This window comes from Eulemur rufifrons, chromosome 18, assembly GCF_041146395.1.
Source record: "Eulemur rufifrons isolate Redbay chromosome 18, OSU_ERuf_1, whole genome shotgun sequence".
NCBI lineage: Eukaryota > Metazoa > Chordata > Mammalia > Primates > Lemuridae > Eulemur > Eulemur rufifrons.
This window is the reverse complement of record NC_091000.1, coordinates 6,601,646-6,624,761: the sequence shown is the minus strand read 5'-3', so window position 1 is coordinate 6,624,761 and position 23,116 is coordinate 6,601,646. Positions and strand designations below refer to the sequence as shown.

Here is a 23,116-nt window from a genome sequence, read left to right as displayed (position 1 = left end):
TCCAGTTTTATCTTAACCAGCCTTAAGTAATTTATCTGTTATCTTGCATTCTAATGGGACAATCTAAACTATAAAATTATGAGAATAATTTTTTAATGCATAAAATATAGTTCCTTAGGAAACGGTCTGCAGGGTTTATATGAAATAGTGTGTAGGCTACATTACATAATGAATAAGTAAATGACAGTAGCAAGTATAGTCACAGTGGGTAACCTCAAGAGCTTCTTAAGGATGAGTTGTGTCAACAGAAGCTAACACTACAGGCCTATTTTAGGAAGACCATTTACTTCAAAGGGGATCTTGGACAGAAGGAAGCAATGAAATTTTCTAGGAGTTATACCAGCCCCCATAGGAATAAAACCTTTTCAGTCAATGGGCAGAATGTTTATCATGGGGATAGAAGCCACTGTGACATGCTGTTTATATTAATTAGTATGTGCTTTTCCCCTTTTACACTTATTTTGGTGTAGAGTGTAGTCAGTGTTTCTCACAAGTGGAGAATCAGCCTCTGGAACAATCCAATGAAGTGATTTTCCTAGGTTTCTGCGTAGGGTACCAACTCCTTTGGACAGCTAAGCCCTTCATACCTCTAATGTTTCTGACCCAGCATTTATGAAGAAACATTGGTCTCTCAATGGTATTTTCAGGGACGAGACTACTGCTCATCTAAACAGTTCACTACGTCATATCAGGCTTTAATTGTCGTATTTATTAAAATTTAGGAGACCTGAAATATATACATATAAATCTAGATGAGGATTTGTCATATTAAATAGCACAGGTGTATAAATTCAGCATGAAAGTACATATTTCAAATTATTTAGGCATAAATGTCTCAAAGATTTGGTACAATAAACATTTATTAAGAGTTGACTATACAGATCTTTTTTATATTAGTGATACATGAAATATGAAAGACTAAATTTTACAAATACTTTGTGAGGCTTTTACTATATTCAGAATACTTTCTGACTGACAACCAAAAAATGTAAATTTTCTTGTTATAAGGACAATGAAATGTGGCCATTGCTCTAATGGAACCATGTTGCTGAACACATTTGGACAATTTCATGGAAATATATATATTTCATTTATTTTGATTGACAAAAAAATCATATATTTTCACAAGATGTAACCTCATTTTGATGTAATTTTGTTAATGACCTGGCAACTGGTAACTTTTAGGCAAAATATTTTTCCAATGCTTTAAAAATCATTGTCTAATGAGATTCTTCCTTCATAAAGGCATACTTAAACCTGCAAAATAATTTGTCCACACTATTGGTAATATGAACATCTTCAAATAATAAAATAAATTCATATTATTTGTTTAGATTTTCATGCATATGAAATCTAACAATAAAAATTTTTGTAAATTAAACTTTTTTGTTTTTCATAATAAGGTACAATATATACAGATTGACATAGATAAATGGCATATTTATAATTCTATGAAGAATTAATAGTTATATAATTAATATTAAGGTATAGAACATTGTAGAGAAGTCAAGTAATAACAGAATGATAGTTGAATATATCCAACTTAGACTAATTTAGATTTTAGACAGAAATTGGGTTACTCTTTGGTTTTATTCTTGTGTTAAAAAATGTATGCTATTTTTCTTCATATTTTATATACAATATTATTTTCCTGCATTCATTACAAATACAGAAGGTAATAATTATTTATATATGTATAACTTAATGATATCCTTTAAAGTATTTAAAGCCCAAAAAAGATAGACTTATTAATCTATTTTAAAACAAAATTAAAAGAATGACTGAGATTGAGACTCCCATCTTTAAGTGGGCGGATTTCAACATATATGTGCCAATTAATAATTCTCCTCACCTGTAACTCAGAAAAATCTGAGCGTCATATTTATCACTAAGAGTTTAAAAATTACTTCTCAGGTACTCTTTATATTACCCATTGTATCTCTGTGTTACATATATTATTCTCTACAATATTTATTAATTTTTTTATAAAATGGAATTTAAGCCTGTAATGCCTTTTTGAGAAGTTAGAAGTGGTCCATGGGATAAATATGACACATAGATACATAATACATATTGTTTCCAGTTTTAAGAAGATTGTTTAAGAAGGTTTTAAAAATATCTTAAATGCAAAAAGTTTAAAGATAATAAAAACCACAATTATTCTAGTTATATGAGCTTGCTCTTTAGTCAGGCAAAAACATCTATATTATAAATTCTGTAAAACAACTCGAGTATCAAAGTACTATTCTTTCGAGTATGCATTAATTTCATAAATTTCAAAGTCAGAATTCTAGTCCAATAGAAATATTTGTAGTTACATATCAGGCTTTTCACAGCTTTACACTTTTAATAACTATTTTCAAAATTAAATTTAAATAATATATCCAAAATTTCAACTAGTATTCTACTTACAGAAATTTATTTGAAGCTAATTTTCATCAAATACATTGTGCTGTAAAGTTAATATAAATTGATTCAAGTTTATTATGCAAGTATTAAATGTATTAATCAAAAACTGGTATCTATGCATACCAAATATCTTTTAAAAGTCAATTATCATCTAGCACAAGTTCTCAGATATATCTGATTGCACTTTGTGTTTTTCACCCCCAAATTTTTTTCATGCCTATATAATTTATATATTTATAATTGAACAGTTGAACTTCACATAAAAAACTTGATAATGTTTTCTTTTTGAAAAAAAATGCATTTTGACAGTGTATCCATTTATTGATATGTAGTAAACTTATAACTGAAAACTTTTATTCAATATGAACAAAATTAGTTGTTTATGATACATTTTATAAAGGACAATATAGGTGCTTGTTAACTTGAAGATCAGTTATGCACATCTTACATTTTGATATTTCAAGATATTCAGTCATTTGAATATTATTTAAGTACTTATGGTATGTCAAGTATGATTCTAGGTGTTGCATTATTTTATATGTTTCAATGTTTCAACAAGATGGTATTGTGGTACCTTTCATGCTTTGTGAAACTTTTATATGCTTGTATTCAGTCCTTTATAATCCATATATTTCCTTCTTCCCAAATGTGGCTGTTATATTTTATAAAGGAGACACCAATTTTTCCTTTAAATTATATAAATATTTTATTTTTTTTGAAATGAATGAATAAAGTTAACTGTTACTCTCTACCTTTCCCAACCCCCAGTCCTCCTCTCAACCTTTGGCTCTTAGACAACCATAATGAAGGTAATACTAACCCACAGAAGTTCTTCTTTAAAAAAACAATTAAGCATGGAGAGAACTCTTCTATCAAAACGGATTGAGTCGTATTCCAGTCCCTAAAGGTGAGAATGGATTCACCTTTGCCCACATCAAAGCATCATTCAATGAGATAGCAGATTTCCCATCTTCAAGGAAAAATACAGGGCCCTGTACACAGTGAGAGTTGAGGAAAGATAAGATGAAATTATAAATCTGCAAGATATTTTTAAACTTTTAGAAAGAGAATCACTAATAAAAAAATAATGATGACATTTAGGCAATGCTAATGGGAAATTTAAGACTATGGAAAGAATTAGTATTTCTGAACTGCCACCAAATATAGAAACATTTTTAAGTATCTTAACACTATGTTATCATTCCCTAGTGTCTGTCCAAATAGAATTCAGTTTTATAATTTGAATTCTTTAAACACAGTAGTGCTAATAATACAATAGATATTGTTAATCTATTAATTGTCACAAAGTTTATTTTATAAATAAATGCCACAAAGTTTATGTATTTTATAAAAAGTTTATTTATTTTATATGTCTAATAATAGACAAATATATTTCACTGTTTTAATCATGTAGCGTATTTCAATACAGCTGGGGAAATTATTTAAGCCAGAAACTTTGAACCTGCTCTCCAGAAGATGAAGAAAATATTGCTCTATACGTGTATATGTAATTTAAATTATGTCCAGTCATTGATTACTAGCATATTTATAATTTAGTTGCATCAGGTATTATGTATACCAAGGGTAGTTAGGAAAAACCAAATGCGAAAAACTTTTCAAAAATTACTCAGCTCTTAGAAGGAAACATGATTTAAAAAAGCACAAAATGCAATAGAAATTTTATTTTCTTAATTAGGTTTGAAGGCTACCAGGTTTTTGGTCATAACTTTAAATGATACATCTTGTTACTAGCAAATTATTTCTAGATAATGGAAAGCCTGTCATAGGAACAGGTAAAGTTGACAGCTTCCTACTAATAGGTACTTGAAATTTCACAATTATAACCCAAGCACATTAATTTTCTGTTGACATAGAAATATCCTGGGAGGGTAGCACTCCATTTTTATTAGTCATGTGCACCTTAGTGTATATATGAGATGATTAGTAGACATAGTTTTGGGTACAGAGAGGTTAAATAGTTAAATACAGAGGTTAAATCTATTAGGTCATTTGGCTATCCCAGATGGGGATAAGCAATCTTATGAGAAGGAGAAAAGGAACACAAAGGTACTAAGTACTAGAAATGTCACATAAAGGGCAGTAAGTGCCACTGAAGACACATACTCTAAAAATTGCATATTTTTTGCTCTTAATTATAAGCTATTCAATTTACTGCTTTGGTTCTTTATATCTGAACACAAGCGGGTAATAAAGGTATATACAACTATGTGCTCTGTTTTTTGGAACATACTGGTGTGCTCTGAGACTTCAGTACCTTGCAACGGTAAGCTAAGCTATAGTTAGGGTTTATATTAGTATCCAGATATTTATCTTCGGTGGTTGTGCCAAAAAATACCTTCTTCACTGGCTCTGCATGTCAGCATTAGAAATGTAATTTTCTACAGTACATTAGAAATAATTAGAATCTGCTCAGTAAAATATGTACATTACTGGGAGGTAGAGCTCTTTTAGTCTAATCTTTAGTGTCAATTAGCATTTCATGGAGATTTGGCTTTGTTTGCTTCATGGGGACTTCTACAAATAGTCCTGGCTCTAAGATGACTTCTCTATTCCTTCGAGATAATGGCTCTGCTAGGCCACACTGGGAGGCTCTGGTATCATTTGTCTTCACTAATTTGATTGTATATTAGCGGCCATTCCTTGGCAATTAGGCATCCCTTGTGATTGATCCTAATAAATTTTAATTGCTTAAAAGTTCAGTAACTTGATGTAAGAACATGCACAATATCTAACCAATATATTATACATCCCTCAGTCTTTAATTGCTTTGTTTTCATACAACACAAATAAAGACTAGAAAGTTACATTTAATCTATTGTGATATAATCATTTGTAACTATGCTGATTATTGCTTTGCTCCCTTATTTAATTTCCCTCAGGATATAACCTATATGTATTTTAAAACGTATTTGTTCCTACGTATACACATAATTTGTTACTAAGTGTACATACTGCATGAATTGCTTCTATGAATATCTACTTTCATTTAGCTTATGCTTGTTTTAAGATCATATTCAAAAAGTAAACACATAAAAATGATGGAAATATACAATTTATGCCTGACATTAGGCTGTACCTGGATTTTTAATCCTGTTAGACAAGAGATGTGAATATCAGAATGACTTGGAAGATTTGATCCAGTCACATAATCTGGTCCAATAATTCTTTGGAGTGATTCTTCTTTTAATCTCCTTAGTAAAGTTGAATAAACCATTCTTTGTGAATCAGAAGGTGTATAAGGAGAGTCTTCCAGTGATCTATGTTTTCAACAGATGTTAAAATTTCTTTTTTGTAGAATCATAGAATCATTGAGGTTTAGATTAGAAATAATCTCTGATGATGATTTAGTTCTCCTTTATAAAGGCAGGCAAAGTAACTTTAGACTTAATTTATAATAAAACAAAGGACTTTAAAAAGGCAGAAAGAATACCATTGTAAATTATTACATCTTACTGATTTGTTAGCATAAAATGAATATATGCTAAACAAGTCAAGGTTCATTATTCTGCTAAAATTTATGATGAGACCATGCACATTCCCAACAGATTTGTCTATAAAATTAAAGACCTTTGCATTCCAATTTTTATATTATATTAACTCACTCGTAGGTGGACTGTGTACAAGCTCTCCATGCATCCAGTTCTGCAGAAAGTTGTTCAATTTTTAAAGGTACTGACACCTCCCGACGTTTTAACAGCTGACTGAATAAGTGAAAGAAAATTAACATGACATAAAAAACTAAGATATGAGAAAATACAAGCGAACTTTAACTGCAATTTTAGATTTAACAACTATTATTCAAAAATACATTTCTGTGTACATGTATTATATATAGTAGTATAGATACAGATGCTTACTTGTATAATTAGCAAAGTCCCTGGTAAGTCAAAGATACTCAGTAAATATTGGTTGTATGAGTGACCGAGTGACCGAATGGATGAATAAATGAACTGTATAACATATAGAGAAAGGTCAGCCAAATCAAGCAATGTTGGGTAATAGCCACAGTGAGGGAGAAGACTTAACCATGACCCTGATCATTTAACCCTGGATGACAGATGTATAATGATACCATTAAAAGAACACACCCACACACACAGGGGAAAGAGTAGATTTGGAAGGAAGATGATTTTAATTCTGAGCATACTGAGTTTAAGGCTGGAGTTTAGCAAGCTGCTGGAGCAGGAGCTTGGAGAGTAGGCTATGCCTGAATATAATATCCTGAGTCATCTCCACAGAGGTGATAGGTGAGGCTAGAAAATGGCAGGGGGTGAAGTTTCTGAAGGACAGAGTATAGAAAGGAGAGAGGAGGAGTGGAGGCTTGGGAGGAGAGTGAGATGGGGAGCAGGAAAAAGGGAAGGAGAGGAAGAGAGAATGAAAGAGAATAAAACTTTGGGGCATCATATATTTATCGGGTTAGGAAAATAAATATAGGCAGCAAGACAAGACAGAAAAGATGGAATTGTCAGAGAGGAGACGTTCTTTAAAATTGGGGAATTCTTAATTTCTCTTTCCCGACTAGCACGTTTCCCTTAGACATATTCTCTCAAGTCTCTTCTGTCTTCTAAGTAAAACCCTTCTTTTTATTCTTGATATTAATTTTATGCTTCATGAATTAAGAATTTTCTTCCTCTTTACTTTCAGTATATATAGCTGAATATATTTGATCAAACATTATTTTAATTCTATGTGATACATCCTATTGCTCCTATAATATATTTTAATATTGTTAAAAGTTGCTTTCAAATTTCGGTTATGCTGCCTATGTAGAAACAGATTTTTCCTTGAGCGCCCTGATAGTATTAATTCCATATTATTCCTTAGTTTGCATTAGGTGGCAGCTACTGCTTCACCGACACAGTAGAGAGAAGTCAGGGATGAGAAAGCCTGTTTCTCTCAGAATCCTCTGCCCCATATGAAGGATACTCAGAAAAGTTGTGCACCCATAGACTCTCAGAATTTGTTAAGAGTTAAAAAGGTCACCCATTTAGCAAACTAGTAGACTTAGAAATGGGTTTTTATGGAAGGCACTGTAAATTTTATTTTTGAGTATAATAAGTTTGAAGCATAATGACTGAAGTTCAACAAGCTGTTAGAAAATGTAGGAGTCTGCCTGGTAGGTTATGCCTGAATATAAAATATTAATAGTAAGTTACCTGATACTCACAAACCCCCTTTACTTTGCCTTTTTCTATTGTAGAAGTTAGAAAGCTACAATGGTCAGTTTCCCATTTTCTTTGAAAAGTAAGTTATGCAATTCTGGCCAGTGAGATGTAGGCATAAAACTCTAAGGTTTTATCCTACGTGGATAAAATGGTCTTGCCAGGAAAAAGCTCCTGTGTTCTCTATCTTTCACCCTTACCTCTCTTTCCTGCTTAGAAGGTAGTCATCATATATGGAGGCTAACACCTATCTTGTAACCACAGGAAACTCAGGCAAGAGGAAAGAAGCCAAGCATGTCAGAGTCGAAAGAAGGGAAGAACACAGGTCCTTGACGAAATCACTGAACAGCTGTAGCAGCCTTAGAATGCCTCTCTTATGTGTCTTCACATGCAAGATCAATAAACTCTGAGTTTAAGCTAGTATTAGGACTTCTGTTATTTACAGCCTAATGCATTCTTAATTAGTATAGTTAATTGCTACTTTATTATAAATGCTGAGTAAATAACGGATGCATGTAATGATACATTTGCTGCCTTCCATAAGCTACTTAGAGACTATCCACCTTAGTGAAAGGAACTTCTCTATAATATTATGATAGAAGAAATTTGTTTTTACCTTGTGTACTCATAAAGTGCTGGAACAATGCTTTGGTACTGTTTTCTGATAGCCAATAATGCACCAATATAACCACATAATACTAGCAACTCATTTCGAGCTCTAAAAGAAAAAAATATTTATATTTTTAAACTTCCACAATTTGAGGCATAGAATTTTACTCTCATCTATAGTTCATGTACTTGTATCTCTATATTTTAATGGGTGACATTTATAGCAATGTATGTTTAGAAAATTTTATTCATTCATCAGTTAATAATGATTTATTCATCAATTAATAATTCCTATTCAGACATTTATGTTATACCATAAAATATAATTTAAAATAAAAGTCTTTAAATAGTATCTAATTCTTGCCTGCTTGTTTTCTCTATTCCCTGGCTGTACCTTCATGTGATTAGTTTCTAAATGGCTGCCTTGGTCAGACGCAGGAGTTCCTGGCATTCTGTGTGGACTCTAGGAAAGGGTAAAGCGTATCGACTGCATTTCTTGCTGAGGGAATTTGCCAGTTTCCCAGGCTACGGCATCACCTTTTCCACATAAGCATTAAACCAAAAAATGCCCAAAGCCTTTCTTGCAAATTGAGTCTCTGAGAGCTTTAGTTATACGGATAATAACTTAAATGGTGCTTGCCTTCAGGGATGGGGTGCCTATTTTCTACTTTCTAGAACTTTTACTTCTCTCCTCTAAGCCTAGTATGGTGTTTTGCATACATGAATACTCAATAAATATGACCACTAGTTTCATGAGGTCCAAAACCATCCAAAGGCTTTGGACTAGCATTCTTTGAACCAGGTTGTGTGTGTGTGTGTACACGCACATATGTAAACATACATGCACTAACTGGGACCACTAATATCTAATATTTGGTTTCAAGTTGACCTCTATATTTTTTCATAAGACTATATATAATAAATAAAAATGTGACTTTTCTACAAGTACAGTTACCTGTCCAAGATGATCCTATTTCTTGATCTGAACATCAAGAACAATGGAGCCATTTCAAAACATTGCATAGATTCACTTATATATTTTGGAGAAAAAGTACTTACACAGTACATGTATGCAAGAGCAATTTTTCAGTACGAATATAACTCAATAGGTCAAGAACAGGGTAAATGGTATCCAATGTCCAATTTGAACTACTGATGTGTTCTGACAAAATAAAACCAAATAACAGGTTCTCTAAATAATTGTATCAAACTTGTTCATCCAATTTTTAACATAGCTGATTAGTTCTTTGCCAGTCAGTCCTACCTACCTCTTCATTTTCTAGATCACAAGTATTTTCCTATTCACTCTCTCTCAGTTCCCCATATCATAAAATCAGAAGAGATATCATATTTCACATTAGTAATCACTCTCCTTTTAAAATTTAAGATGACTAGTTCTTGATTTGAAGATTTGAATTAAGGCTGATCATCAATATGAATGAAAAGATCAAATAAATGAGTAGAATTTTACATTATACTACCAACTAAAAACTTACCTTTAACAAAGTCAATACCAACAGGGAGGGCTTTTTCAGGTTCTTGACTTAACAAGTAATACTTTACAGTTTCAAATATATTGCCATCTGCACAGGCTGTCTCAGCTAACCGCATACATTCTTCTACAGTGGGTAGCTTGCACTAGAAAATAATTGATTTGACAACAGTGTTACTAAAATTAATTGAGAAAAAAGCAATAGTATGAGTACTAAATATTTCCAAATATTCTTAGTATGGTTTTCTTATTAAAGCTGCCCCAAATAGATGTAAATTAAATTATTTGGCTTAAGAGAATATATTTATGGAAATATCTTTAAGATCTAAAAACAATAAGTGGGATTCATTAGCTAATGAGTCAGTAGTTTTTCATCACACAAATACCTAATAAAAGAGGTGGAAGTAAATTGTGCCGGTTATAATTTTGGAATTAGCACCAAAAATCCAATTTGGCAAAAAATGATGAGATTACTTTAGAACAAATATACTAACCATTGTCAAAACTACATTAAAAGTAGCAAACATAAAAGGTGCATTATTATATATCCTCTACACTGTAATTTAGTTTCACTTGGCCTTTGATGCAAAGCAACATTTCAGAGACACAAAATATGTAAAAGCTCTAAAAGTTTTTAGCTTTGACATTTTGAAATGCCACAAAGTGGAAATTTTAAAACTGAAAAGTCACCTTCTCATTTTTTCTAATTTTTTTTTTTTCTGTTAAAACTGAGAGAGTCTGATCTTCCCTCAAGTGAGACGGTCTGCTTCCATGATATGGGCAGGGGTTAAGTTACCTTTTATATCAAATTCTGACATGTTTATGATTTCTGAAGCTTAAGTGTTAATGTTTGTTTCAAAACAATGTTGACAAATAGTTTCATACTTTGTTTCCATTTACTTAATGCATTTATGAATCATTTCATATTTCCTATTCTTTAGAAATTAAGTAAATTTAACAGTTTGGATCTCAATTTCTCTCTCAAAAAAATTACAACAAGCTAAATTAAGGGGGCTCTCATATATATGACATTTCATATTGTTTCTCAATACTTACTCACAAGATGCCAGTTATTTACTGAGCAACTAATATGTGCTAGGTACTGTACTTGGCTGGATAGAAAAATGGTTTCTTCATCTTGATACATGCCCAAGCATAGAGGGAATAAAAAAATGATTCCCATTGAAATGTTATCTTCAAACAGAATAATAAGAAGAGGGTGATGATCATTCTTGTAATTTTTGTCCTATCTTAAAATTCCAAAAATTAATGTTAATATCGTTATCTGATTATATAATTTTTAGTATTACAGATGGTCACCAACTTACAACACTCTGACTTAACATCTTTTGAATGTAAAAGTGATATATATTCAGTAGAAATCATATGTTGTATACCCTGTATGTTGTATACCATTCTGTTTTCCACTTTCAGTACAGTATTCAATGGATTACATGAGATATAAAACATTTTATTATAAAATAGGCTTTGTGTTAGATGATTTTGCCCAAGTGAAGGCTAATGTAAGTGTTCTAGGATAAGTTATGATGTTCAGTAGGTGAAGTGTATTAATTGTATTTTTCGACTTATAATAGTCTCAACTTATTGCAACTCATGTCACCATAAGTTGAGGAGCATCTGTACTTATGAAATTGTTCAGCGTTATTGACACCTTTGCACATACTCACTAGTCTTTCTAAAATTATTAATGAAATCTGACCACAGACTTTTAGAATATGTCATGAAAAGAACAGGTGAATAATATTCTTGTCCCTATCATTAAAAGCTATGTAAGCTTAGACAACTCATTTAGTCTTGCTCAACCTTAATACTGACATCTGCACCTTTTTTCTCAGAGGGTATCTGTTAGTGTGCATTCAAACACTACACAGTAAATGTGAAGAATAATTGGGAAAAAACCCCTCCTGCTTCCATCCATGTACCTTTTAATTTCAATACAATTACAGCTTTTAGTTGTCATATGCATAAAAGCAAAGCAAAGCTTACTTAACAATAACTTACAGACTATAAAGTGTATACAGAAGTTAAAATCTCCCATAATTTCACAGCCCACTGGTAACTTTGAACATTTATCCTTTCACAAGTATTTTCCCTGATCTCTCTCTTTCTCTCTCTCTCTCTCTCTCACACATACACACTAACATATACACATCTACCCATACGTGCTCACTCACATACACTTTTGGTCTACCTGTATTAACACAATACTCAATAAATATTTGTTGTTTAATGTACAGGGCCACTCACCCACTAGGGGAAAAATCAAGGTTCAAGTAAGTGAAACAAAGCTTCATTATTTTGAAAGTTAAAGATGAGAAAGTGTTCTACTTGTATCTTATCTTTTTCTTAATGGAACTGCAAGTATCTTCTTACATATGCTATAAACAAAATAAGTACGTACATTCACAGTTATTTTCAAAATGAAATCCTATGGTATATGTATAGATTTGTGATCTGCTTTCTATTTAACTGCTTTATAAGCCATTTACTCATGTCAATAAAAATAGAGCTTCATAATTTTTTAATGGATTAAGAGCATTGAAATATAGAAATATACTGTAATTTATATAAATAACCTTCCTATTGTTGAACATATTGGTTGTTTTTATATATAATATTGGTACATGGCTTCCTATATTCTGCAAAGGAATATGTTTTTAAAGCACTTTAGAATAGTGCAAGTAATTTTATTGTATTTCATTAATTCTTTTAAAGATCCTAAGTTGTCTTTTTTTTTTTTTATTTCAAGGTATTAAGCAGGTACAAATGTTTTTGGTTACATAGATCACTTTTGTAATGCTTGAGTCATGGCTATAAGTGTGCCCATCACCCAGATAGCGTTCATTGTACCCGTTAGGTTGGTTTTTGCTCCCTGCCTCCCTTCTCCCCACTGCTTGATTTCCACTGAGTTTTACCTTCCTCTGTGCACAGGTGTGCTCATCAGTTAGTTCCAATTTAATAGCCAGTACATATGGTGTTTGTTTTTCCATTCTTGGGATACTTCACTTAGGACAATGGTCTCCAGTTCCATCCAAATTGTTGCAAAAGGCATTAATTTATCCTTTTGTATGGCTGAGTAATACGCCACGGTAAACATATACCACATTTTTTCATTCATTCATTAATTGGTGAGCATTTGTGTTAATTCAACATCTTTGCAATTGTGAATTGTGCTGCAATAAATATTCGAGTACAGGTGTCTTTTTGATAAAATGACTTCTTTTTCTTTGGCTAGGCAATGCTGGATTGAATAGTAGGTCTACTTTTGTTTCTTTGAGGAATCTCCATACTGTTTTCCATAGAGGTTGTACTAATTTGCAGTCCCATCAACAGTGTATAAGTGTTCCTTTCTCTCTGCATCCACGCCAGCATCTGTTGTTTTGGGACTTTTTAATAAAAGCCATTCTAACAGGGGTAAGGTGATATCTCATAGTGGTTTTAATTTGTATTTCCCTGATGATTAGTGATGTTGAGCATTTTTTCATATGTTTATTGGCCATTTGTCTATCTTCTTTTGAAAAGCTTCTGTTCCTGTCTTTTGGCCACATTTTAATGGGGTGTTTTGTTTTTTTTCTTGTTGATTTGTTTGAGTTCTTTGTAGAATCTGGGTATTAGGCCTTTGTCAGATGTATAGTTTGTGAATATTTGCTTCCATTCTGTAGGTTGTCTATTTGCTCTGTTGATTATTTCCTTAGCTGTGCAGAAGATTTTTAGTTTAATCAAATTACATTTATTTATTTTTGTTGTTGCTGTGATTGCCATTGGGGTCTTAGTCATAAATTTTTGCTTAGGCTGATATCTAGAAGAGTTTTTCCTACATTTTCCTCTATAATTATCTATTTTTAAAAGTTATCATACACATACCTCAAGATGTAAAGTGGTAAGTGGAAAGGACTTGGGATTTGGAGTTAGACTTACTGAAGTTGATATTCTCCCTCCTGCATTAACTAATCTGGGGAAGTTCCTTACCTTCTCTGAGTTTACTTTTTTTATAAAATAGAACACTATCCCTTGATTTTCGGGGGTTCATGAGAATTAAGTAAGATACAAATACATGAAAAACTTTAGAACAGTGCCAAGCACATAGTAGAAGCTAAATAAATGTTACTTATTGTTATAATTTTGGCTGTACTTATAAGTATCCCAAAGGGAACATAGATTTCTCTCCATGTATCTCTAGTTGCTTGAACCTATAATTAGTTAAATCATAGCACTGTATTCCAAACTAGAATATTTGATATCATCAGCATACCTTCTCATGAAGATCATTTGCGTCTTCGATACACTCTGGGTAGAAAGCGCAGAGTTTTACTAAATGTAGTTCATTATCAGGAATCATCAGGAGAAGATCAGCTGCCAAATTCCTGTCCACATAACAAAAGGGGACAATTCATTGAGGAAAAGATCCAAAAATAAAATTTGTAACTATCTCCAAGGAAGGGCATTCATATAATACACCTCCTTTGCTTTTCTATTTATTTACACGAACAGTACTAATTTCCTACTTAATTATGAAACTACTTTAAATGCAGATTATAGAAACCAATGTGCATGAAGGACAAATATATTATAAAATTCCTAAATATTTTAAAAAATGTAAACTTTACATATGTTAGTATTCATATATTTATAAACAGTTTTATTATTAAAGAATGATTAACTAAATCAAGTAGTTTTGGATATGTTCTTTGCAGTGAATTATAAAGCAAACTTTGTGAAATTTAACTCTCATCAATCTTTGTTATGCTTGTCAACAACAGAAAATTTTATTAGCCAACTCATTGAAAGGAGTAGCACATTGAGCCATTTTAAGTTTAGAATTTTGGGTATTCTGCATATTACTTAGGTGGGAATCAAAGATAGAAATGTAGTTTTCTTATTTATTTTTTAAAGATTCAATCAGTATAATAAATCATTTAAGGCTTTTAAAAATATAAAAGGGTATGGACTTAGCAACTTTATATTAAAAATATTTTCTATAAAATCCTCTTTTCAAATCACTAGGTGAGGAGTTTTGGTTGCATGCATTGTAACTGAGAAAATTCTTAATTTTCAGTGATTCAAGATATTATTCAGTTTTGAAAAAATTGATGTGTAGGCATTCAGTATGACTTTACAATAGGTGTTACTTCAAATGAAAATTTATAAAGCCATGTGCTGGGGCCTCTGAGGGTAAAACCCTACTTCATCTTTTCATGTAGACTTCAGTAAAATCTACATTGGTCATTTATGGGAATCAATTATTTTTAAAAACTTAAGACATGCTTAATCAAGAATATAATGAATATATAATAGGAATACAGATAATTTGCAACCTCTGGTGTCAAACAAAAATTTTATTTTAAAAAATGTGGGATGCATCTCTTTGGTTCTCCTGGAGAGAGCTGGAACCCATTCTATTAAGTGAAGTATCCCAAGAATGGAAAAATAAGCACCACATGTACTCACCAGCAAACTGGTTTCCCTGAGTGCACATTTGGGAATAACACCAATTGGGTATCGGACAGAGGTGGGGGCTGGGGGGAAGGGATGGGTGTATACCTACTTGATGAGTGTGATGCGCACTGCCTGGGGAATGGACACGCTTGAAGTTCTGCCTGGAGGGGATGGGGGTGGGGGGAGGGGATGGGTGCATACCTACATGATGAGTGCGATGTGCAGTGTCTAGGGAATGGACACGCTTGAAGCTCAGACTCAGAGGGATGGGGAGGCATAGGCAATATATATAACCTGAACTTTTGTACCCCCATAATGAGCTGAAATAAATAAAAAAAAAATGTGGGATGAAATTGACTCTAATATGGCTATATGCAATGTAACTCAGTGGGACACATATTGAGAAGTTTTAAGGTTATACAAAATTATAGTAGCTCCTTTACAAATTGGTTTTTTCTGTATGATTATATATAACCTAGTCAGTGAGCAATGCATTTTTGAAAGTATTGATTTCTTTTAAAATAATCTTATACATGTTTTACTCTTTTAAAATGTCATTTATTTTAACAATTTCTTTTTCAGAATAAGTAATACATTTGCATGGCTCAAATGTCAAAAAACATAGAAGAATATTTATTGAAAAGTTTTCCTCCCATCCTGGCCCCATTCACCCACATTTGTTTTCCCATAGGCAACCGGTGTTTAGTTTTTTTTAAGTATCATTCTGGAGTTACATTAACCATTTTCTACATAAGTAGTAGCACACTATACCTGTTTCATTATTTTTTGGAACTTCTGTATAACATTTCATTGTATTGATCGAACATAGCGTGTCCCCTCTATTGATGTATACTTAGATGGTTTCCAATTTTTTACTATTATAAACAATACTAAAATGAGTAACTTTGCATACATGTTATTTTGCATATGTAAAGGTTGTTTAATTTACTATAAATTAACCATATAAAATAAGCACCATTTGTCAAATTTTAAAATACCATACCTTTAGGAAATTTAAGGTTATGTTGAGAGATCAAAAATAAATAAAAACCTTACTTTGGCACCCACCAGCTGAAAGTCCTGTATTTTGTGCTTATTTTAAAAAAATAATTTTGGGGCTTTATTTTTCAATACAACAAATATTTCAAAGCAAACCCCCCTCTCCCCCCACACACATATCACAAACTGTTAGGATTTTAAATTAGGCTTACTTTAAGGTTTTTAGAATTAGGAAGATTTTAGTGAAGCATCATAAAATTTTTCACAAAATATTCTAATAATTCAACATTCTATTAATAAATAATTTTCTAGATGATGTCAATAGAGAAATGCTAAAATATTACAATGATCCTTCACATTATTTTCCCCTATTTAATAATTAAACACAACGCCTTCCAAAACTGCCAGATTTTCCATTATGTTAGGCAGGTAAACCTTTGACTGTTTTTATAAGTTCCAAATTAGAGTAGTTTACCTCTTCTTGCTAAAAAGTATGAATGACTTTGTGTGCTTTCTGATACCAAAATTTAACAGCAGTTTTAAATAATGTCCAAGAAAATATATAAGTTATAATTTGCTTTTACTGTTTATAAGATAGCTGTGCTAAAATACTACTCAAACTTGTAATGAAATACAGATAAAATCTGACTTTCTTAATGTAGAATCATGTTATTGGTAAGGCTGTTGGTGAACAGCAATCTATTAGTAGTCAGTTTTTGGGGAGTCCAAAGTTATGCTTGGATTTTCTGCTATACCGAGGAGGGGTGGTACCCTAACCCCTGCATTGTTTAAGAGTCAACTGGATACAGTTTTTATGTTTTGCTGCTTTTTAACTTTTACTTTTTAAAAGCAAATCCCACTTTATTTATATTAGATGATGACTTTTGCATGGAGTCAGCCATGTTTGTGAATAAATAACTTGAGTTACACTTCATGCTTTGAGATGGGTCTAACACAAGTCCTAGTAACTCTGTAAATGACTGTTAAAGTTCTTGACAGAGGGATAATTGGATATTCTTGGAGGATGGTCAGCATTAAATACATTTAAAATCCAAGACTGATGGTGGGCTACCACTACCTTTCACTGGAGTAGAGGGAGCTCTTACATCACCATAAGATACATGTAAAAGTTAGAACTTCTGAGATCCCTGAAGCCTTCAGATCCAGACAAAAAAGGAGAATGTAAATTAACTGTTCTTTTTTTGAGCTAGCCCCAGATAAAGAGATGGTACAGGTTGTTTGTCCTTTATCTGAAATGCTTGGGACCAGAAGTGTTTTAGATTCCATATTTTTTTCAGATTTTGGAATATTTGCATATACATAATGAGATATCATGGGATGAGACCCAAGTCGAAACATAAAATTCATTTATATTCATATACAACTTGTACAAATATACTGAAAATAGTTTTATATAATATCTTAAATAATTTTGTACATGAAACAAGTTATGTGTTAAGTACTTACATGTAAAATTTTCTGCTTGTGGTGTCATGTTTATGTACAAAAAGTTTTGGATTTTGGAGCACTTCAGCCATTAGATTTTTGGATTAGAAATACTCAACCTATAATAGTGTGGTAGCTAAGAGCACAAACTTTAGAGCCAGTTTATGTAGCTTTCAATTTTGGCTCTACCACTTACTGAGACCTCAGATAAATGAAAATCTACCTCATGGGATCTAGTGAGTTTTTATGGTAAAGCACTTAAAACAGTGCTTGGCACAGTGTAAGCAGTACAGAGGTGTTAGTTGGCTGTCATTATTATTATTATTACCACCTGTAATGTTCAATAGTTATAGTCATCTGTATAGCTCTACCTCATTAAGGGTGGTGAATGTGTGCATGAGATATGTAATGGGGAGAGGTCAAAGTCCTGAGAAACAAGTTTATTTAGAAACTTATTGAGGTTCTGAGGAAAGAGAAGATAAAAATCTAAAATCATCTTTATTTAACAAATATCTATTAAATGATAGAATCACATCTTTCATAGAGGTGCCTCCATAACGATGTATTATCTGACCTAAGAACAGGGCTCTGTAGATATGAGCTAGAATTACTGTAAACTGGAGTTCCAGGCTACTCCAGGGAATTCCCAGGGTCTAACTCTTAGGGTATTGCCAGAGTCTAGGGAGAAGGCCTGTTTCAAGTCTCCAGCAAAACCATCTTTGTCATTGCTTTTCATTAGAAAAGTGACTTTATTTTTCAAATCCTAAACTAGGACACGAGATCTGACAAAAATAAATGTACAAATGTAGAATTTTAAGATGTAGGCATATGTAATTCTGATAAGAAGTACACAGTTGTCTCATTATACTTTAGGTACTTGAAACATTACAGAATTACCACTGGGCTACTTCAGAATGGGTCACGGTAGATTTCATTATATAACCATGGTACTTCACTCCCATATCACCATTTCCCCCAATAATATCATCCATTATAAAAAAGGAGATCCTGTATTCTCCCAACACACATGTTATCCAATGCAATTTGTAATATTTTTTAAAAATGTACTCTATCGCAATAAAATTATTCTTTGAATTTTAGAATTCTTACCATATTGGAATCATCATGCATTTTCTTGCCAATAATTCTAGGGCATAGTGGGTTGCTGGTGCTGCAGACTCTCCCAGTACTGTGCCCACACAGACAGCCAGCTCCAGTTCGTTTCCACGAATCAGGTATGCCATAGCGAGCTTGCTCAATAAGAAAATAATGTCTTCAGTTGCATAGATGCTGGGTAGGATCATCATTTCCCTCCAAGCTCATAAAGTAGATAAAGTAGTATTAACCTATAAATCAATTATTCTTATAAAATACTGATTGTAATATTTCTATAAAGTACCTATGTAAGAGTAACTGCAATTTTCAGATGGAAAAGCTAATGAGACATATAGAAAATTTTATCAGTACAGAATTTAAGAGTTTAGAACCCTTAGTCCTATTTTTGTAATTAATAACACTCTATAGTATCCTTAACATGTCTTTCATTCTTCCTATCAGAAAAAAATGTAAATTTTTAGAGACTTCTTCAAGATTATACAACAATTATCAATTATTCCCTAAAGCTGATACAGCTAACGATAAAGGCAAACTAAAATGTATACCTTTATTTAATATTTTCCTTATTACAATAATGGGTCAAGTGGAAAATACCTTAAAAATATACCTTGTGAAGAATATATTAAAGTACACTTAAAAATAAGTGCTTTCCTTTGTATTAGCTCTTGAAATCCTAACAACTACTTTTGAAATGTAAGGTAAGTATTCACATTTTCACTTTAGAGGACATTTGAGACTTTGCGAAGTTAAGGAACATGCCCAAAGTCAGTATGTGACAGAAACAGGACTCAAACTCAGATATTTTGGATCTAAGTCCAGAAATTTTTTCCCTTTACCATACTGCTGCTTCTCACAGATGATAAAATGTTTAAAATAAGGTTGTCACAAATATGTATCTTGTGATAAAAATGAAACAGAAGAGCTCATAGTCTGTAGTTTATATGTACTTTTTTAGGCATGTAATTACTCAATTACTCAGGCTTAGGAAGCACATGCAAAACCAGGCCTCATACAGAAAGTCACCATATCTTTTCTCCTCAAACACAAGGACACATCTACAGTTTTTCATTCACATAAACAAATCTGAAATGTTGTACCTCGATGTTATCTACAGCTAGATGGCAACATGCGGCTAGCACTGCTCGACCATCCTGAAAATACCATTCTGCCAGTTCTTCACTGACTTCGTGAAGGAGTCTGGAAAGAAAAAAAGTATATAGGCTATATAAATGCAAAGATTTTATCACAAAAGAAAACCAATGCCCTTTTATAAGGGTGATTAAGGGACCAAATATGATTTAGTTTGACATCCTTGATTTAGGTACAAAGCCTTATTTTTTGGAAAAAAAAAAAAAAAAAATCAGCAAAGCAGTCATTCCAAGTATATGATTTCTCCACCCCCACAATTGTCAGATGAAAAGCCTAAATTTCAAAACTTACCATCCTGCACTGAATAATTTTTTGGGGTATATATTCAGCAATAGGGGCAGTTAACCTTAGAGGAATTATGAGTTGAAGTCCAATTTTTTAAAATTCAGGTGGTGTCAAAAATATGGCTAGGGTTACGCTAGATCTTTAAAATGCCAAGCTTAGAAGTGGCAGAGATACAGAAAAGAATGTGTTATTCCCAACACATTATTTGCTTAACATTTCATGGTCCTTTTCTACTTGATGAATATCTTAAGAGTTTAAATATCTTATTATTTTTAGGGCAATAATGGGAGCCAATAGAAGGGGTGGGAGAAGATAGACTATCAGATTTAAAAAAGGTAAAAAGGGTGAAAATTCTAATTTCTATTTCTTTTCAAAGATAACTATTTGGATTTCTTCCTTAAAAGAGGACTAAATGTTATTCTAGACACTAATGCTGGGTCATGGGATTGTGAACTACATTACCATGATGTTATACCTATGACTTTATAGGGAAACATCACTAAGCAGCCCACTTTACTTTCACAGATGGTCCTCCCTAACAGGTTTGATTAGTTTTTAAGTATTTAGGTGCTTTAGTTGCAATCTCTCTACTGAAATGCATTTTGCTTCTCTGAAAGCTATATAAAATGTGTGTAGGCTTTATCTCTAGCCTGACATTTCCCTATGCATCTAGGGATGGATGCTGCAATGGAACTAGATCATGGTGAGAAATGCAGTTGAGGACATGAGTCAGCCAAGTCCTCAGTATACAAGGAAAGATTAACCCTTCCTGGTATGTAACCCTCAAAAACTCCTAAAGGGAAACCAACTATAAAAAATATTGACCCAAAACAAAGAGTAAATCACTCACTCATTAAAGTCTTCCTTGTAGATATCATCAGAATATGAAGCTCCTTTTGGTGTAGAAACATGTATGGTTTGCATATTTCCCTCACATGCAGCCTAGAATTTAATTAAATATTTAAATAATCTTTAGGTAATTGTTGATAACTGACCTATTTCAGAATATTATTTTTGAGCAAAGTACACAAATCATCATTGAAACTTATAGTATATTTGGAGATAGCCTTAAAATTTGAAAAGAAATAAAGTGTTAACACCATTGTGAATACCAAAATAAACTTTTGAGAAAACGATTACTAAAAAAAGTTGTTCAAATGCATGATATATAAGGTTCAACGGCATGTGAAAAGTTCAGAGTTTGTAGATACAATGCTTGTATGTTTAAAAATCTAAAATAAGTTCAGTGTGACCTTAACAAAGACAGTATGACTGAAACATTGAGATGGAAAGGCTGGGGAGGTGGGTAGAAGCAAAGCCATGTATGACTTGATCAATTATGTGAGGGTGAGCCAGTCAACGCAGGCTTCTCCCTTCCACATGACCACCCACCCATGTCCATGGCTCGTATAATTATGTGGTTATACCTGCACAACAAGCAGAGCTTCTTTAAGCTGACCTCTTGACATAAAAAAATTGGCTAATTTTTTCACATCACCGATGGCTATGCAGTATGGAATGACATCATCCTTATCTTCCTGGATTAACTGGTCAGCTCTCCTAATAAAATAAGGACAGTTTTTTATTTTTACAATATACAAATTTCAAGGTTTTCAGTTGGATGGAGATTTTTCTGAAAACACAGCTAAAATTTGCAGCAGATTTCATAAAGCCCTTTGGCATATCGCTTTTAGAAAAGATTTAGATTTTATAATAAAATCACATAGGGAAGACAAATAAAAGTTTTGTAAGATAATAAATACTGCAGGTAACTTGTTTGCCCTTAGAATACAACATATTTTCACATTTTAAATGCCCTGAACATTTTAATTCTTAAAATCAATGTAGCTTATCTATTAAAATGAGCAATGTATTTATTTGAAAATAAGCTGTAAACCAGATCTGTGTAATGGAACTGGATTAAGCAAACGTGAGTGTTTACACTGCTAAAGACAGAAGAAATTCTAGTGAGCACGGCAATAAACAACGAGCCTCTAAACTGAAGTAGCTTAAAATTCATTAAAAAGCATAATACAGGATCATAAATCTTGACAATAAAATGCAGAATACTTTAAGTACCCCAAGCAAAGAAGTTTAAAGAAGAATAATGTTACAGATGTGTGAAGGGGAAAAGAGGATCAGGATGCTGGGGACTGTGAAGGGTGTACATACATCTGTTTCTGTGTATCTGTCTCTGTCTCTCTCTGCCCCCATCACTGTCTGGCTATTTGTGTGTCTCTCTTCCCACCTACATCCCAGGTAGTTTCTCAGTGACCAACCTAGGTAATTCCACCCTTAAGGTTTATTCTCAGTTTTGTTTAAAAATACCTTGGTATGTTTACGCTAGCATTTGCATTAGAGTTCAATTTCTAATCTCTGGGTAGATGTAGAAGATATATTTTGTGCTGTTTTTCCAGCTTGCTGTTCACAGTCTCCAATTCATAGACTCATTAGGAGTACTCCTTAGTAGCTATGATTTTACTAAGTGACTTTAGTTTCCTTGTTATAGCTGTTTAGAAATAATATTCTACCTTCCTGGGGATTTGGAAGTAGGATTGAGAGACCACCAATCAATCTCTATGAATGGCTGGGTATAAAATATAAATACAAGAATTGTGAGGAGATTACTACTGGCCACTATGTGGACTAAGGAGCAGAGACAGGTGCTGGCTTTCGAAGACAAATGAAACAGAGCTGGAAGAGTCATCTTTATTCCCATCTGCCTCCTTCCTTTCCTCCCCCGCCTCACTTAACCTACTGTAATCTTGCTTCCTTCTTCTTTCTGCCAAAACACCTCTTACCAAAGTCAACAATACCCTCCATGTTGTCCAGATTTCTTCTTTAGGTTATAGAATAAAGGTTGCCTACTTGACATTGCCACTAAAATCACAAAGGAACCTCAAGCTCAAGCTCAAGCTCTCCAAAGAGAACTCACGATCTTATGTCCCATTTGACTCAAATCTTCTACTAA

At 32.7% G+C, this 23,116-nt stretch overlaps 1 protein-coding gene across 2 annotated transcripts in view; it reads right to left on the bottom strand.

Moving 5' to 3' along the window:
• Positions 1-3,281: 3,281 nt before the first annotated feature.
• Positions 3,282-23,116, bottom strand: part of WDR17 (WD repeat domain 17) — a 63,613-nt gene continuing 43,778 nt past the window's right edge. For both annotated transcript variants that reach the window (XM_069493298.1, XM_069493299.1), the window contains 11 exons: positions 21,573-21,705; positions 20,996-21,087; positions 19,809-19,908; positions 18,706-18,845; positions 13,967-14,078; positions 9,698-9,839; positions 9,261-9,363; positions 8,209-8,310; positions 6,033-6,131; positions 5,507-5,687; positions 3,282-3,401 (listed from right to left, as the gene is read on the bottom strand). In XM_069493298.1, the coding sequence (XP_069349399.1) occupies positions 3,282-3,401; positions 5,507-5,687; positions 6,033-6,131; positions 8,209-8,310; positions 9,261-9,363; positions 9,698-9,839; positions 13,967-14,078; positions 18,706-18,845; positions 19,809-19,908; positions 20,996-21,087; positions 21,573-21,705 (1,324 nt within the window). The remainder of the gene's footprint in view (positions 3,402-5,506; positions 5,688-6,032; positions 6,132-8,208; positions 8,311-9,260; positions 9,364-9,697; positions 9,840-13,966; positions 14,079-18,705; positions 18,846-19,808; positions 19,909-20,995; positions 21,088-21,572; positions 21,706-23,116) is intronic.